This window comes from Geospiza fortis, unplaced genomic scaffold (assembly GCF_000277835.1).
Source record: "Geospiza fortis unplaced genomic scaffold, GeoFor_1.0 scaffold213, whole genome shotgun sequence".
In the NCBI taxonomy this organism is placed as follows: domain Eukaryota; kingdom Metazoa; phylum Chordata; class Aves; order Passeriformes; family Thraupidae; genus Geospiza; species Geospiza fortis.
The window spans coordinates 299,087-316,890 of record NW_005054399.1 but is presented as its reverse complement, the minus strand read 5'-3'; the positions used below and the strand labels follow the sequence as shown (position 1 = coordinate 316,890).

At 51.9% G+C, this 17,804-nt stretch overlaps 1 protein-coding gene across 1 annotated transcript in view; it reads left to right on the top strand.

The window, feature by feature from the left end:
* The window catches only part of PEMT (phosphatidylethanolamine N-methyltransferase), a 40,868-nt gene that overhangs the window by 13,321 nt on the left and 9,743 nt on the right, over positions 1-17,804 (top strand). The window contains exons 3-4 of the mRNA XM_005425938.2: positions 8,029-8,144; positions 15,881-16,026. Coding sequence (XP_005425995.1) covers positions 8,029-8,144; positions 15,881-16,026 — 262 coding nt within the window. The remainder of the gene's footprint in view (positions 1-8,028; positions 8,145-15,880; positions 16,027-17,804) is intronic.

Genomic DNA, 17,804 nt, shown 5'->3' with positions numbered 1-17,804 from the left:
CGGGGAGCTGATCATAAGGGCTCCCCATGCCCACTCTCAGAATTAATTAACACAGCTAGTTCTGGGTTATTGAAATCACCTGCCTTCAGCTTCCAGCTCTTTGGACATAACTCATGAGCTCTTTGCTTTGAGGAGAAACTGTTCGGATTTTGTGTTGGAAATTGCTAGCAAATACAGCCCATATTCTGTGTCATTTTTGTTTTTATTGAAGAGGAGAGGATGTGGCTCATGGAACATCGATGGACCCAGGCTGCCTTGGCACACGCTAAGCAAGGGCTTGTTTTCATTGCAGCCAGCTAATGAGATCCTACTTTGACAAATCACATAAGCACTATTAGAGAAATGAAATTTTTTATCTCACTCTTCATCATGAGTGGATTCAAGGTAAAGGCTCGTGTGGAGGTAATCTGGAGGGATAACTCTGAGGTAAAGCGTACCTAGTCTTTATGAAACCCTTATCTGTTTACCTGCAGACTTGTTTTGTTTCCCCAGCTCAAGGCTGCTAGCTGAGGTGACCTGTGTCGTTTCAGTCCAATTACTTTCACTAGGCATGGGTGCAGGGAGGGTTGTTTTTTAGGCTAAAAGTGGTGGAGGCAGGCTGGGTTGCTTCAATGTCCTTCCGCTTCTTTACAAGTGGAGTCGCTTTATTCTTCTCCCCATGTCAAAGTGCTCAGACTGGACCCTGTTGACCTTCTCACTGGCAGCATTCATGAGGACAGAGTCACTACAAGAGCCACTCCAGCTTATGCTTCATCCTCTTAACTTGCTGGTTTGGATGATGGGGACTGTAGACAGTGAGGGTTTGTCATGCTGTCTCATCTCACTTCAGCTTTTTGGTTTTGGAAGGCAGCCCACCTTGCTCTCTGCTTCTAGGTAGTTCTCTTCTTCAGCACTTGGATGTTCTCCTTTTTTTTTTGTTTGAAGCCCTTTGTGTGTTCCAAACCCCATGTTCCACTGTGAGAGCCTGCAAACGTGGTTTTTCCCTCTGTGCAGCTCTTTGTCACCTGGGTGTGCAGCCCCAGTGTTCCAGCTGGCTGTTCCTCACCTCAGTGTCCTTGCACAGCCAGGCCACACATCGCCTTGTCTCTCCAAAATCCCTCTCCTGTTTCTTTTGGCTGGAACAAACAACAAACCCCCCATCCAGAGCCAGTGGAAGGCAATGGAAAAATCCTCCTTGCGTCAAATGGACGCCTTCCTTTCCAAGCTGAGAGCCCTTGGCAGGCGTGGAGGAGCTGAGCTGTGCTGCTCAGCTGTGGCTCCCTGACAGCTCTTACTGCCATCACACCAGTGAGGGGAATGGGAAAGCGGAAAAACTTAACTGGTGCAGCTTGCTGGGGAGATCTGGATGAGCCAGCCTGTCCCCATCTCCTGGGACACTTGCCAGCCCTCAAACCTGGGTGCTTGGAGCCTCCAGGCTCTGCCATGCTCTGCCTCCACCTGCATGGGCTCACACTGTCACCTGTTGTCCCCAGTGCCTCTTGCTTGCCATCAAACCATCTCTGGGTGCATCTTTTCTTGGGGTATTGCCATGAAAAAGCCTTTACAAGCTCCATGGACACAGTCCTCAGCCTGGTTTGCCTCACAGCTCACACGAAACCGTTAAGATGCTGCTTGTCTCTTCTCATATCAGTTCAGTGTTTTAATTGCATGAACTGGAAGCTGCTGCTCCAGTACTTGGTGGGGGAACTTCACAAGGCTTTAATCATTTGCTAAAAAGCTTTCAGGCTGCATTACCATCTGTAATGGAGAGCCTGTGAGTTGAGAAACCTTCAGAGAAGTAACTCAGTCTCTGCATCAGGTAGTCCAAAGCTGCCACAGTTTTTCCTAGTGCAGGCAGGGAGCAGCTAAGCAAAGTGGAGCCCACTGGGATGCTGGCAGGAGCTTGGCAGCTGTGAGCAGCTCCTGCAAGGCTCTGTGCTGGCAGGAGGGGCTCAGAGCCTCATGGTGGTCTCCTGGTCACCCCAAGTGCCAGCTTCTCATCCTGGGCAGTGTCCAGCGGGGGTGGCTCAGCCTCCAGCTCTGCAGTGTCAGCTTTCCATGGTTTAGTGCTTGCAGAGGTGAGGGGTGATGCTCCCACCCCACCAAAGGGACAGCAGGTGGGATAAAGGCTGCTGGATGATCTGCTGGCCCCAGTGGAGGTGCACAGCTGAGACCTGGTGGTTCCCAGCCCAGAAGAGGTGATGGGTGGTGAATGCCTGAAGGACTGGCCTGCTAAAGGCTGGAGGAGGGAAGACACCCAATGGTGCCCGTGCTGGGAATCACTGACCAGCGATGGGCACTGGGGTGGGCACACAGGAGCCCCCAGGGTCTGCCAGGCCCTGCCCATGGGGTGGCTTTGGGGCTCCTGTGGGTTGAGCACCCCTTCCCAGGGCCATGTGCCCACCAGGGCTGGCCTGGTGCTCCCACCAGCACTCAGGGAAGGAGTTTTGTGCTTTGTGTCGGAGGCACCGCTGTGCTGGGAACGTGACTGCAGGGAGGTGACAGCTAATTGCTGCAGCGAGTCAAGGACTGTTTAAGCAGCTAATTAATTCCTCCTAATCAGCCCTTGATCTGTTGAAAACTGCATGGCATTATCTCCTCTGCTGCAACACCTTGATAATTCCTGTCTGAATGGCCTTCACGGAGAACATATTTAAATAAACTCAATAGAGATTTCAGACAGATAGCAACTATAATTACCAGCTTGTACAAATTAAAACCGTGGTTTGTTCTGTTCTTTTCCTCCTGCCTTCGCTGCCCAGAGCTCCTGCTAATCATGTTCCTGCTGCCAGTGGCACGCAGGTCCCCGGGGCATTTTCTGCACATGCCTTTGGAAAGCCTGTGCCTGGTGCTGGGGTGGGCTGATGTGGCTGCACATGGGCACATGCCAGCCTCAGGTGGTGTCATTCCTGTGCCTGGGGCTCAGTGCTGTCCTGGTGAGCTGCAGGAACAGCCCCCACACATCCCATGGGGTGGCCATGCACGATCCTCCCCAGGAGCAGCCCTGCAGTTTCCCCTCCTGCCTTTCCTAAGCTTTGCAACCTCCTGGAAACACAGAATTTTTCTCGCCTAGGAGAGACTCACTCAGCCAAAGTGATGCAGGCTGTCAGGGGGGCCACAGTGCCCACCTGGTGCTGTTGGTGCTCCCCTTGGGCGCTGCTCTGTCTGCTCTGGGTGCTGCTGGCTGCAGTGGGGCTCGAGCCCTGAGTTAGGAGGGATAAGGTCAGGCCATACTCATTTCCTCCCCAGCCACTTGGGACAGCCAGAAAGGCTGGCTCCTCTGGCATTTGGCAAAGGTCAGCCAGCCCCAGTGCTTGCATTTCCATTCCAGCCAGCTCTGCTTCCCTGCCTGCTCTTGGGAGCACCAAAACCAGACCCTGGGTGCTCAGGTCTATCTTTTTCCTCCCTGTCTTTAAATCAATGTCATATCTCTGAGCAGGGTTGTTTTCCAGCATCCAAGCAGTGACAGAGAGCAGAGAATGTCCTTATGCTTTAATGAGGGATTACAGGGAATCAGAGAGGGAAAAATGGATTTTTCGTAACAGGAGCAGGTCGATGCCTCTGGTCTCTGTGGGTGCAATAAGGGTAATATCAGGTTTCCTGCTCTTTCAGCAGGTCAGGAGCCAGCTGGGGCATGTCTTTCCCAGTGGGAGATGCTCACATGGAGCCACCTAAGCCCAGAGTCAGGGATTCTCCTGCCTTAGCACCCCAGGGGAGAACTTATCCCATGGCTGGCCTAGGAGAAGTCAGACTGAAGCAGAAATTTATTCACTTGGAAGAAATTCCTTACTATAAGGATGGTGAGGCCCTGGCACAGGTTGCCCAGAGAAGCTGTGGCTGCCCCATTCCTGGGGGTGTCCAAGGCCAGGTTGGAGCAGCCTGGGATAGTGGAAGATGCCCCTGCCCATGGCAGGGGGTGGAATGAGATGAATTTAAGGTCCCTTCCAACCCAAACCCCTCAGTGGTTCTATGACAACAAATTTGCTCAGGTCAGTTTTGTCTGAAGGTTTTTATTGAGTTGGGTCTGAATCACCCATATATCCAGGGTTTGCCCTATGAACTTGCATCCTCTTGGGACTGGGGCTCAGATGTGCCCTGGAGAGCTCATTGTTCTTCCTCTGCACTTTTCATGGAATTTCTGACTTATGGGCCCCTCAGCAGGGTTCCTAGACCTCATGGGATGGGGAAAAATCCTTCATGCTGTCAAATACTGTGAGATGGGTATGTAAAGGGAGGACACCCTGTACACTGTCATCTTTTCTCCATCCCAGACTTGGACACTGAATATTTCCATGCCAGCAGTTTGTCCAGGGCAAGGGCATCCCCAGAAATGTGCAGAGCATCTCCCTGGTGGATGATGGGATTTTGGAGGATGTAGGCCCAGCCCATCAATCCTGCTCCCTGGAGAGCTGGGAAGCAGACTTTCACCTCAATCCTCCTGTGCCTCAGTTTCCCTTGATTCAAAAGGAGCTGCTAATCCATCCCAGACTCCCAGGAGTGCCACAAGGCTAAATTCACCAGTCCCTGCACGTTTTTCTTTGGGTACCATGGTGATGGGGCAATGTGAGGACATAAAATGACTGATTTGCATTGAGATGCAAGGTGTCCCTTTGTCCTGAGCCTTTGGGCTATCTGGTTTCCTTGCCCATCTCTGGGGCGAGCCAGATATAGCAATGGAGTCACATGAAACAGCACAAAGGCTTTAATTCAGAGCTGGGACTGAGCAATTAAAATGTAGCGTGTTCAGAAGGCAGCTTCCCTGGATGGCAGACAAAAAGAATCAATTTCCTTCAAACAAATACTAAATATTAATGAGAGGCCATGGTCTGCCATGCACAGAGAGCTGGAAAGAGCATTTCCCGTTGATCGCTGCGGAGGCAGGTTCCTGAGATGAAATTGCTTTTTGAATGGTTATTTGTGGCCTTTCACGAGGTGGCTCGTGGTTTGCCTACCCAAAAAAAAACGGAGAAGGAAATGCAGAGCATTTCCATTTTCCATCAGGGCAGGCACTGGGGATGTGTGCCTGTGCTTTCATTTTTGTTTACGCACTTGCCCGAGTGGTTGGGGAAATGTCTTGGATCGGTTACGTAGAAATCAGCCCCAAATTTACGTCTAGAAGGAAGCAATTCCCTGGGAACATCAGCCAGCTGAGCCTGCCCCCAGCAGGGCCTGCCAAAGGCAGAACATGGGACCCAAGAGCATCCCTGGCTTTGCAGCCACATCCGCTCATTGATTTATTTCAATAACGAGCATTGGGGGAAACATTAAAAAAAATTACTTGCAGCCCTCACCAAGTATCCTAAAGTGAAAGCAGAGTTCTGGGAGCTTCAGAAGAGGAATTTTTTCTATTGCTTTGACCCTTGGGTAAATCAGGAAACGTTGTATTAACTCCATTTCCAAACTTGGAGTTGGAAGAAAAATAAAAATGCTCCTCTCTCTCCTTTTCCAGGACGGACAGCCCTGACATGGGGCTTGCTCATGGTCAGCACAGTGCCCACCTTAGCTGGGAGGGCAAACAGCACACCAGGAATGGGTGCAGCCTCCTGGGAAACTGCTGGTCTCAGCCCTGCTCTGTCCCACACACAGCCATGGAAGATGCTAGAAGCATTTTGCATCCGTCACACAGTAAATAATAACACATCAGCTCACGATTTTATAAAGCCATTAAGGCTGCTGCGTAGCTGTGGGTCGATCGAGTGCTAATATTAGCTCAAAATGACTAAAATTAGAAAATTAGAACCCAGCCGGAACTAATTAGTTGTTCAAGGAATAGAACCAGAACCGGAACTAATTAATTGTTACTGAAATATCGCCGCAGGGCCCGGTGGGTGCCGCCGCTTCCAGCCCCGCTCTGCCTCCCAGCTTTGCTTGGGATGGCTCCTGTGTGGGCTTGAAAAGGAGCCTGGGGTCCCATCTGAAGGCTGTGACAGCTAAATAAGAGTTGGCGTCTCAGTCCCAGCTGTGTGATGCAGCACACACTGGGCTGTGCTAGGAGTGATCCCATCACAGCCATGGCAGCTGCTGCCTGAAGGGCTCGGGAACACAGCCCCTCATCCCGGGATTGCTGCCCAGATGTGCCTTTCTAAAGGTGAGGGTAATTACAGTGACCGCCTCCCTGGCTCCCAGAAGCGCACCAGCTCTTCCCTCTGATCCCAGTGGCTCTGCCTTCTCCTTCTCCTTCAGCTCTGCTGCTGCTGAGGTGCTCTTCCAAGCTCCCTGAGCAAACCGCAAACGCTGCCAGAATAATTTCCAGGGAATTAGGAAGCTGGTGCAGATAACTGGCACATGGCTGCATTTTTCCATCTGTGGCTCAAGTCACCTGTATGGTCACTTCTTTTTGCTTTCCAAAGGTGGTAATGCACCTTATATTTCTTTCTCCACTCTCTCAGCACTCAAACAGCAGCTCCGATTTTAGCAGCAGCGTGACGCACGGTGTTTTAAATTCAATTTAGAATACAAACTATTTATACCAGCCAGAAAAAGGCAGTGAAGCAGCTCTCTCTGTCATGAGTGGATTTGTAATTTCAGAGCAATCATTGCATAACTAATTGAATCAGCTCTCAGCATGTGAAATCAGTGCCCCTGCTTATCAGAGGTTTTCATCGTTCCCCCCTCCTGAAGCCAGCAGTCCCCCTCCACCAGCAGCACTTTGTGCTTCTGCAGCAGCCTGGGAAGAAAGCGAGACCTGCAAAGCTGCCTTTTTCTGCTCAAATTGAGCCAATAAATTACCAAATACATTCAGAGTAGATGAAGAGCTGGGTTGCAGGTGCCCCCGAAAGCTGCCCGGGCTCCGTGCGAGGGAGTGAAGTGCATTTGGAGCTAATCAAGTGCCAGCCATGTCTGAGAAGCAAATTGGTGCCGAGATGTTCTGCTGACTCCCACTTCCTGCTTCATTGCCCAGGTGTGCTCTCTCTCTCCCTGGCTGGAATTTCAGGTCTGATGCCTGATCCAAACCTCCAGCTTGGTGCCTGGAAGTGGAGCCTGAGAGGGCGATAAACATAGCGGCAGCTTTCCCAGGGCTGCAGGAAAGGTAGAGGATAAAGTAGCTGTAAGGGTTTTTATCACCTGGGACTTCTGGGCCTAGATTTGGTGACTGGCGTGGGTCTGGTTCTGCAGGTTTGGGGAACAGCTCCAACCATCTGTGTGCAGCAGCCCCTAGGGTGAGAGGGCACCTCCTCATTGTGGGGCGGTTTGGGAAGGGGCCCATCAGCATCTGCAGAGCAGGGAGCTGAACATGGGAACCAGGGAGAAGTGTGCTGTGAAGGATGCTGACAGCTCCCCAGGGATGCTGTGTGAGGATGTGTGAGTCCTGGGCTGTCGCTGCCAGGCTGGGGTGGGTGAGGAGGGCAGACTAAACCTGAATGGCTGCAATTGCTGAGTGCTAATGAAGGCTAAGCTGGTTAAAGTGACAGCAGTTCTCTGGGCAAAGCTGGCAGATCTTGTCTTGGGGAAGCTTGAGGGGAGCTTGCAAACTTTTCTGGATGGGCAGAGGGAGGGGTTGTTCCTGGCAGGAACTCCTGAGACTGGTTGTGGGAGATGCCACAGCCCAGAAAATGAGAGCTGAACATCCCTGTGTTGCATCCCATACTCAGGGATCTGTTTTCCTTTCAGGAGAGCAATATTAGGATCCACAGCAGGGGCCTCGTTTCTGATGGCCAGGGGACAGCCTTAGCAATGCTCTCAGCCTTGTTGGAGACATGTCCTTGTAGTCCCTAAAACTGATGTGTAGGGTGATTTCTGGTTTGTTTTTTTCTCCTTTTTTTGAGCCTCTTGAGCCTGTTTCAGCCTCTTTTTTTTGGTGCTTCTGGCTGACCTCGTGTGCAAGGGCATAAGCAATGCAATCAGGATCTGGCCCAGGTGGGAGAAAGAGCTCCCATCCCCAGGCTTGATTCAGCCATGTCCCATCAGTGGCCTCCACTTGTTTCTTGCACAAAGCCACGCAGACAAAGTGTTCTGAGCGTGCAAGGCCAAGGCTGTGGGATTTGTGCTCCTGGGGCAGCGTGTTCCAGGCACCCCAACCACCCACTTTGTTTTCCCTTGTCTCTGCAGGTAGCCAGATGGGAGCACAAAACACGAGCACTCAGCCAAACCTTCGGCTCTCCCCGTGCTGCCTGTTACTGCCTGGGTGCTGTGATCCTGCTGCTGAACTGTGTGCGAAGCCACTGGTAAGGAGCTCACCCTGCTGCTGTACATCCATGGGAAGAAATGCCCCTCTGGAGTGAGGGGGAAAAGGGACATTTGCTCAGCAGTGTTAAATCCAACCCCAGTGTATTGCTTTTCCATGGTTGGATGAGTTCAGGCAGCAGCAGATTTATTCCAGGATTTGTAATAAAGATGAGGGATGCAGCAGCATGGCAAAGCCATCGGTTTCAGCGGTCGTTAAGTGTCACAGGTTACCTTGCTCTGCTCCCTGGGGATGTTTCCTCTCTCCTGTGAGCAGCCCAGGTGGCAGGGCTGTTTACACAGGGTGGATCATATGTAACAGCAGAATTTTTTTAATTTTCTTGTAAAAATCATAAACAAAATGAAAGCTGCTTTTAAGGAGCCGCACTTTGCTGTGCAGAGCAGCAGGATTACCTGTGCACTTAGCAATCAGTCTCTTGAAACTCTTATCTGCTATCTCTAAACACTACCTGTGCTAGCTAATAGTATTGAATGACTGATACACCATTCTCCATGGGAATATGTCCTTTAAGGTTCCCAGTGCAGCAGAGAGGTTTTACTGCAGAAGATTTCCTCAATGCCAGCAATTTATCTGCGATCTGCTTGGCTTTATCTCCACTGCTGTTAGGAGAGACAGACTCACTAAATTCCCAGGTTCAATTATACCAGGGTCACAGCTAATGGGTTGTTTAGTACTCTGGGTAATTTCCCAGGCGCAGGGTTCTCAGGTTGGAGTTTGCACATGTATTTAAGAGCTCTGCCTTCCTGGAAATGACACCAGGACCTGCCCTTGCCCTTCTGTGTTTGTCCCAGCCACTGCTGATGGCAGAAACTGAAAGAAAGCTTGCAGTGAGCAAGGCTATAATCGAATGCAGAGGGCATGTGTGTGTGCTGCTGATGTCTTAGTGACACAGCAGGCTTGGATTTTGCTGGAGAATGTCTCGACAGTCTCTTGCACAAATTACATAGTCACTTGTTGTCTGGGAAGCAATGCAAAGCCTCGTCCTTGCCTTTAATTAAAAACACAGCTGGTGGAGGGACAATCTTCATTTCCAGTGGTCCTGCTGGCTCCTGGGTCAATGAGGCTCGTGGGTCACAGCAAGGCACTGAGTGGGAGCTGCTGGGAGAGGCAAAGTGGCCTCGTGTGCCCTGGCACTGTGTCACACTTTGCCCCTGCAGAGCCCTCAGAGCCCCACCAGGGCTGGCTCTGCTCTGTGTCATGAGTCTGTGGGGACTGTGGGACTCACTGGGTTTGGCTCAGCCCAGCATTTGGGCCCTGAAGGAAACAGCAAGGTCAATCCAGGCGCTGGAAAAGCCCCCCCTGCACCTTGGGTTTGGAGGAGAGGCTTTGGAAGATGGGGCAGCTCAGCCCCAGCAGAACACAGATGAGGCAGCCCATCCTGATGGGCCAGAGCCTTTCCAATTATTGCAATGGAAAGTTTCTTTTGCTCGGATGTGGTTGGGTTATTCCCTCCCCTTTCCTTGGTGCTGAAGTTGGCCTGAGTGATGGCTAGCAGGCTTTGGAGGCTCTTCTGGCAAGGCAGGCCCTTAACTGTGGGAGGGATTGGGTGGTGCCAGGGTGATCATCAGAGCAGCAACTGCTGGAGTTACCCCAAAACACACCTGGGAGCCTCACTGCCTCCATTCCCAGCTCAGTGAGCCCTCCAGGGCTGCCCAAGGCTTATTGCTCCAGCCTGGGGAGCTTTTGCTGCTTGGCAAGGATTCATCCTGCCCCTTTACCCTTGCAGGATGATACCAGCCCAGGGTTCCACTGGCCAGAGGGGCTTTGTGTGACACAGTCAATGTCATCTCAGTGACCAGTGATGCTGGGAGAGACATGTCTAACCTGCTCTTGCTATCTCACTTTTCCCTTTATTTTATTCTCTGTGCAGGTTTTCTGCTCCTCAGCCCCTTGGAGACCATTCCTTGGCAGGGGCTGTGCCTGGCACGGTGGCCAGGGTGGCTTGTGCAGAGCGTGAGCTGCTGATAGTGAGCAAAAAGGCAGCCTCAGGGGTCCCTCCACCTCCAGTGCTGTAATCCAGCCTTTAAAACTCCTCTTTTCCTGCTCTGGGGACTTGTTACGTGGGTGGGGGCTGCCAGGGAGCAATGAGGAGCCCAGGGGATGTTTCTTTTGGTTTTAAAAGCCTCCTTCCTTTTTGCAGCTGAATTTTTGAAAGGCTCCGAGCTGGAGGCGGAGGAGAGGAGGGCAGAGCAGACAGAACTTTGGGGGTGGGTTGGCATTTTAGCTGACAGCACCTGGGAGCCAGGATGTGTTTCTGCATCACCACCCACCCCTCGTGGGGTCTGTGCTGGGGTCCTCCCTCAGCCCAGCACCCTGAGGCTCTCGTGCCAGCTCAGCTCCAAAAGGATACTTTGCCTGTAAGAAAGGGATGTCTTTGTGCTCAATTAAGCAATTAGATGCTTCCCAGCTCTCAGCTTCATTATCAGCCTTGGCTTGCGATCCAGACTGACCTGTGACCAGAGGGGACCTGCTTAGTCAAGTGCACAAGACAAGCATCCTTAATTGCTTTGCTGCAATGATTATTTTCATTACAACAGTTTCTTTCTGCAAGAAGCAAGGAGCTTCCATCACCAAGGTTTTAATCTGTGAAAACAACTCCTGAACTTTTGAACTGTGTGCAGTTTGTGGCTGTTATCTGTGTGACGTGGGACGTGACAACCTTCACTGTCCTCCAAACTCACATCCACTGTCTCTCTCTCCTCCCTCACCACGTTGTTGGTATCTTTCCCTGCATCAGCTTATTCACAATTAGCCACTGGCACTGCCTCCAAACCTCCCTGCCCTGCCTTTGGCACACCCTGGCACACTCCCCACCCTTGGGCAGGTACACAGGGAGGTTCTGAGCCTCGCTCCTCAAGGGTCTCAGGATGTTTGCGTGAGCTGAAAGGCAACACCCACGTGCACAGCTTGACTGGGAGGGCTGCAGGTGTTGGGGTGTCTCAGTGTGAGCCCCACAGAGGCCGTGCCAGCCAGTGCCACTGGCATCTGCAGGCTGGCATCAAGTCCTGCATCGATGCCACACTCTGGATATTGCCTCCTGCGTGGATTTCTCACTTGGAGCTGATGCTTCCAGGAAAATAAATCCGCCCTGGGACGGGATTTTGCACAGAAAAGGGGTTGTTTGTCATTGCCAGGTAGTGCCTCACCTTATTCTCAATCCTGTTTAATTCTGTGAGCTGGCACCTGAATGAGTGTGCTGTAAATGGCATCGATCCCAGAACCACAGGGCCCTGTGTGCAGAAGTGACCGAGGCTGGTGATGGGAATTGAGCATGGCCTGACAGAGCTGGTGCCCCCTCTGAGCCACAGTGCCAGAAATATCTGATACCTGTTCAGGAACGGCCCCAGGGAGCCAACAGCACCTCCTGCCCACGGCATCCAGATGAGGAAACCTCACAGCTCAGATGTAAGGCAGGGGGAGAAGCTGCCACAGCCCCCAGCTGACCTAAATAACACACACACCCCAGTGCTGCCAGAAAAGCAAAGTCATTATTGGCAGAAGAAGCTGTGAGGATGATGACCGGGCTGACAATTGCCAGTGGTATCGGCAGGACGATTTCAGTGCTGTTGAGGTTGCTGTTTTCTAATGAACAAGATCTTTTGTTGCAGCTTGTGCTGCTGGGCACCACTGGGTAATTTTTATCCCTGTTGCCTCCTTTAGCCAAGAAGAACAAAACCTCCAGCATGGGGGACAGACGGACGCCCCACACGGTGACTGTGGCACCTTGCAGTGGTGGCTGTTGTCACCAAAACCCTGGTTGCCTGTTCCACTGCTGCTTCCTTGCTGCCTGCTGGCCCCTGGCCCAATTCTGCTCCAATTGTGCTTCTCAGCCCCAGTTTCCAGGCTGGTTTTTGGGATCAGTCAGGGAGCACTGCTGGGCTGCTCCCTGCAGCGACCCAGTTTGCTGGACGAGGTCTTTGTCCTCCTTTGAGGAGAGGGATGACAAAATCCACTTGGTGGGGGCCACCAGGAGATGCCCCCAACAAGACCTAGAAACCTCAGCTTCTCTTTTAGCACAATATTTCTGTGTTTTCTTCCTGCTCCACGTGGCCTTGGGGGATGTGTTTAGGACTGTGACTTGTTGAGTTTTCTGGTTGAATAAATCAGCACCTGCTGTGCAAACCTGGCTGCACGTCCTGTCCGTGTCCCAGCCAGAGGATCTGCTGCCCCTTTCCCTCACCCCCACTTTCTTCTGTGAACCCACTGGCGTGACATGTCCATCCTCATAGTGCAGAGCCACTTTGAGTGGTTTTCCAGTTCGTGTGGAATATTATGTGGCAGAGAGAAAGAGGAGAGATTCAGACTAGATGTAAGGAAGAATTTTTTTTATGAGGAAATGTTTTATGAGGATACACACGTTGCCCAGAGAAGCTGTGACTTCCCCATCCCTGGAAGTGTCCAAGGCCAGGCTGAGTGGGGCTTGGAGCACCCTGGGATGGTGGAGAGTGTCCCTGCCCATGGCAGGGGTTTGGAGCTGGATGGGTTTTAAGATCCCTTCCAACCCAAACCGTTCTGGGATTCCCACAGAGCACTGGTAAGACTTGTGAGTGTCTGAGCAAGCACCACTCTGTTTTTGGGAAGGGCGGGCAGAACAATTCCCACTGCCTTGGCTACTCCTATCCTGCCAGGAATTAGCCAAGTCTGCCAGTTTGGCCAGAGCAGAGTTGAAGGATTTGGGATTTTCCCAGCTGGTGCAGAATGTGTGCCTCTGCCGTCGTGCTTCAAACTGGCAAGTGTGGGGAGATGTCAGGGGAAGCCCCATTACCCCATTTTCCCTTTGCAAAAGCTGGGGGCATCTTCCAAGCCCTGCCGTGGGGACAGCCATCCTCATGGCAGCAGCCAGGGATGTGATCAAAGTAGGTCTCAGCCTCGCCACCCTCCCCTGTGCTGGAGGAGGGATGGATGCTCCTCACCATGGCAATGGCTCAGCTCAGCACAGAATGCAGTTCCAGGTACTGGGACAAAGCCTGGCTCTAATTGATGTCCTCTTGGATGCTGAGCTGCGCTGCTGCCTTGTCCTCAGCCTGAAATAAATGTTGTCACCAACGTGACTCAGAGACACATGAAGGAAGGGACTGGTTTCATGACAGACTGAAATATGTCACATTTCAGGAGACCAGCTCCCTAGCAAGGGAAATGCCCCAAACCTTGTCCTTCCCTGCCAGGGAGGCTCCCTCAGCGTGGTGGATGCTGCAATAATTGATGGCTCCGTGCTGCTTGTCACGGCCCAGTGTCATAAATGCTTAAAAGGTTTATTTACCAATTCTGAAAACTCTGAGCGCATCATGTTTAATGCAAATACAGAGTGTGTTTAGGAAGATAGAAACCATTCCTAGAGGGAAAGGCAGTCCATTATCTCCGTGCAAACACCTCCCTCCCTAGCTGTAAGCCAGACAGCAGGGAACTGAGCAAGACATGCTGATGAGAATAACTAATGCAGGCCTATCCGGCCGTGGAAAGGAAGGATGGGATCATCTGGAGCAGGAGAGACAGCTTTGCCAAAACAAACCAAACCATGTGCTGGTTGCAAAACTTCCAGTGCTGATTCCCAGCCAACCGGTTTGTGTTCTTGAAGCCACCTTTGTTCAATGTTCTGAGACCGAGTCAGGTCATCAGCATGGGACAGAGGAGCCCCAGGGATGTGAGAGGGTGTGGATCCAGCTCATCCAGAGCGAGAAGCAGGCTCTGAGGGCTTTGCTCTTGCTGTACCTCGTTCTGCTTTGCCATCTCTCTGCCAATGCCTGGGATCCAAGTGGGTTCCAGCACAGCATTCCTGTCCCAGGTTTGCCTCCCTGAGGATCAGCAAATTGCTGTAAAATCCTTCCTGGTGCTGGTGCCCTCTGGATAGGTCCAGGCTAGGTATGGAGCCATGCTGTGAAAGGCACATCCTCCTCTGTGTGAGGAAAGAGCTGCAGAGCATCCCCAGGGATGTCAGGGTGTGTTTTGAGTGCACAGCCAGGCCAGGATTCCTCGGGCAGAAAGGCACATCCCTTCAGGGGCATTGCTTTCCTCCCAAACCCAGGCAGTGCTGGTGGCAGGGACATGGATTTTTTGGCTTCCTCGTAGAGGAGACTTGTATCATTTAAAAATAACCACCACGGAGATGATGCAAAGGGTTCTGCAGCTGCTGCTGCTTCCCTGTGCAGCCAGATTTGTGTCTTCCCGTTGGAAATGATTTTGAGCTAAGGCAGTGTGAGCCTGGTGAGCACAGGGAGCTGTGCTGGGCACTGGAGGAGGGCCAGCCCTGGGGACTGTGCCTGCATTGCCTGGGGCCACATTGTTGTTCCTCTGTCTGTGCTTGGCTCCTGTGAAAAGGAATTTCCCTGTAATTTCCAAAGTGTAAATCACCCAGATGCTGTGGTTTTGCTGACTTCTGAGCATATTACATTTATTCCATGTTTTGTTTCCTTGCTCCAATCCAAGCTGATGCTTGAATGTCTTGTTGTGGAGTCCTAAAAACTGCTCAACAGTAGAAAGCCTAGTGGGAGCAAGCTCAAAGTGAACAAAGGATATCATCCAGGTTCCTAAACCACAGAGTTTAAGTATTATCCTGGGCTTGCTTGGTGCATGAACTCGCCATCAATCCTTTGAAAGATGTGGTTCCAGCTGCTTGGCCTTCAGCCATGCAGGCAGGACTGTCTCTCTTGGCTTTTATTTGGGCAACAGGGAAAATCCAGAGGTTTGCAGGGCTTAGAGAAGATGGACACCAGGGAAAAAAGCTATCCCAAGCCCTGCAGATAGCATTATGGAAGCACTTTCCAGCTGAGGAGCCCAGGACTGTGGGCAGGAATAACTCTCCTGGCCCTGACAGACAGTGGTGGCCAGAGGCGCAGGAGAGCTGTTGTTCCACTTGAATTTTAGCCTCCAGGGTGCTCATTAAAAAAAGGCTCAAAGTTTCCTACCTCATGTGTCAACAGCATGTGGAGAAACACTGTGTAGAGCTCTGTGGGTCTGTTACCTCCTCTCGTGTTATTAATGGTGTTTTTTAATCACAGCATTGTCTCTCTTGTCATCGCGCGTTCGTGTGGGAGCCGTGTGCCATGCTGAGCCTGCCAAGCCCTGCCCTGGGCAGAGCTCAGGGGGCTGAAGGGAGGGCTCACCATTATTCCAATCATAAATGGGTATTTGGGAGGCCAGACCCAGAATGCCTGCCCCAGCCTGGGAGGGAGGAGCTGTGCTCACACTCGAGAATGCCTCGTCTCTCGTATTTTCCTTTTGCTGTTCCAATCCTCCCCCTGACTGTCAGGCTCCAGCCGTGAATCACTCCTGGGCACGTGGCTAACACATGAAAGCTGCAAAATATTTTGATGGAGGGGAACGGGGGTGGGAGCACGAGATAATCCAGCCAATTGTTCCCAGCCCTTCCAGTCCTCGCAGCCTCCAGCATTTGCAAGGGCGTCTGTCCCACAGCTCTCAGTCAGGATGAAAACTGGGATTTGGTGAATAAGCTAAAGTATTTGATATCACAAGTCAGTGGGACTGGTATTTCCAGGTGTGAGCAAGGCTTGTGAGTAGAAATAGCTGCCCCAGAGCAAGCCCTGGCTCCTCACAGTCTTCAGCTGATTGCTTCTCCCATTGGGAGGTTGAGTAGGAAAAAGGGATCTGAAGAGAGGAACCTCCTCAGCAGCTTCCCAAAGCTCCACATCTCCCAGGGAGACATGAGTGATGTTAATTATGAATTGCTGTTTTTAACAGCCCATGTTGTCTCCCCAACAGCTTCACAGAAGCCATGAAGAGCCAGCCGAAGCTGGAGGGCTGGGACTGCCACTGGACCTACTACTCAGGCTTGGCCATCTCGGCTGTAGGGACCTTGTTTGTCACCTCCAGCTTCTTAGCACTGGGATTCACTGGGACCTTCCTAGGTAAGCACTGAAAATCCAGCAGCTTTGCCAGAAAGTGCATTTAATCCTTGCAGGGATCTCCTGCTTGGGCAGAGCCCTGTAGGACTTTCCTTGTCCTTGTGAGATTTGCCATTTTGATACCAAAGCAGGACCCAACCCTGCTGTTACCCCAGAGGGGATGGCACAGTGGTTTTGTACAGCAAATCCCATCACCTCCAGCACCAAGCCTGGAGGTTTGGAGCACTGCTGCTCCTCTGCCAGCCCAAACACCCTCCAGAAAGGGACCCCAAATTCAAGACCTCATAAGTGGCACTGGCACAGCATGTGTGAGCTGTCCAGCAGCCCTGCTCCAAGCACCCACCTGCTCATCACACGTGCTGGAGCAGGATGTTGTTTGCTCTCCCCTCTGCAATAAACCTGATGTTCGTTGACAGATCCTTTTATCTCCCGCTTTATGGCAGAAGGCATTTTCCACTGTGCCTGCTTTCACATTTAGAGTGTAATTCTGTTAGCATTGTTGACTTTGAAAACATGCCAGTATGTGTGGAATTCATAAAAATAAAGTAGAGACAGGAACAATAAATATCCAAGGAAAGGGGCAGCTCCTGCTGGCTGAAATAATCACAGCCCCAGCTTTGACACCTCATTTAGGCTGTGCTTTTGCAAGTGCTTTACAAACCAAATTCAATTAGCTCCTGTGGCGTCGCTAGGAAGAAGAGAGGGATGTAATAAGCCTTCCTGGTTTCAAGTGGAGTTGCAAAGAAATGTGTTGAGTTGGCCAAAATCCTGCTGCCAGAAATAGGGCTCAGCACTCCTAAACATCTGCCCTCACCCTCCGTGTGCAGCCTGTCACACCCCTGTCCCTCAGCATCCTCCAAAATCCCCAGCAGCCCCTGAAGTGATGTTGTGCCTGTGGAGACATGTCCAGAAGGGCCAGGCACAGGAGTACCCGTCAGCAAGAGCTGCTTGAATGCTCCTGAAGTTCAGCCAGATCTGGAGTTGTTTACGTAAGGCCTGATTCATCCCACCAGGAGGATCCACTGGCCTTGAACCGCTGGGAAAAAGCAAACAAGTGAGTCAGGCTCGGCGTAAGAGGTGAGAGGGCCCTGGCCCTCAGATGTGTATCCCCCGAGGCAGGGCAGAGGTGGGTGCTAGGGGTCCATATAAGGCATTTCTGCTCCATCCTCCCTGCCCTGGACTGACACAGCAAGAGCAGCTCTCTCTGCTAGCAGGGCATGACAGGCACCAGGGCAGAGCTGAGTCAGGGTGGGGACATGCCACACATGCCAGTGCAGCCAGGCTGGCTCAGGACCTCTGCAGGACTCAGGCATGACCCAGCTGGAGCCCCACAGAGGATCCATCCTGGCACTGGTAACAGCTTCTCCACTCTACACAAGCCCCATGAGTCCAAGTCAGCAAATTCCTAATGGAGAATGTCCCTCAGCGTGGTTTGTTGCCCAGCCAAGGGGAAGACAACAGGTCTGCAGGTCTCTGAGGATCTCATGTGGGATATTCTCTTGCTCAAGACTCTCAGGACTGGTACTTCCAACATCCATGCAGGATTTCAGTGCTGCCCTGGTGCTGCAGGAGGAGCAAGGACTCCACATAGCAAAGGGCTGCAGTGCTTGTCAAGGAGAGGAATTCATCTTTTTCTCACTGCTGACATCTGAGCTCAAGAGAAGTTTTGAGAGAGCCTCTGAGAACAGGCACTTCAAAAATTACTGCGGCTGGATTTGACCCTTTGTGCGTTTTTCTACAGCGGTGACAGCTGAACCAGGCAGGGCACAGGGCTTCCTGCT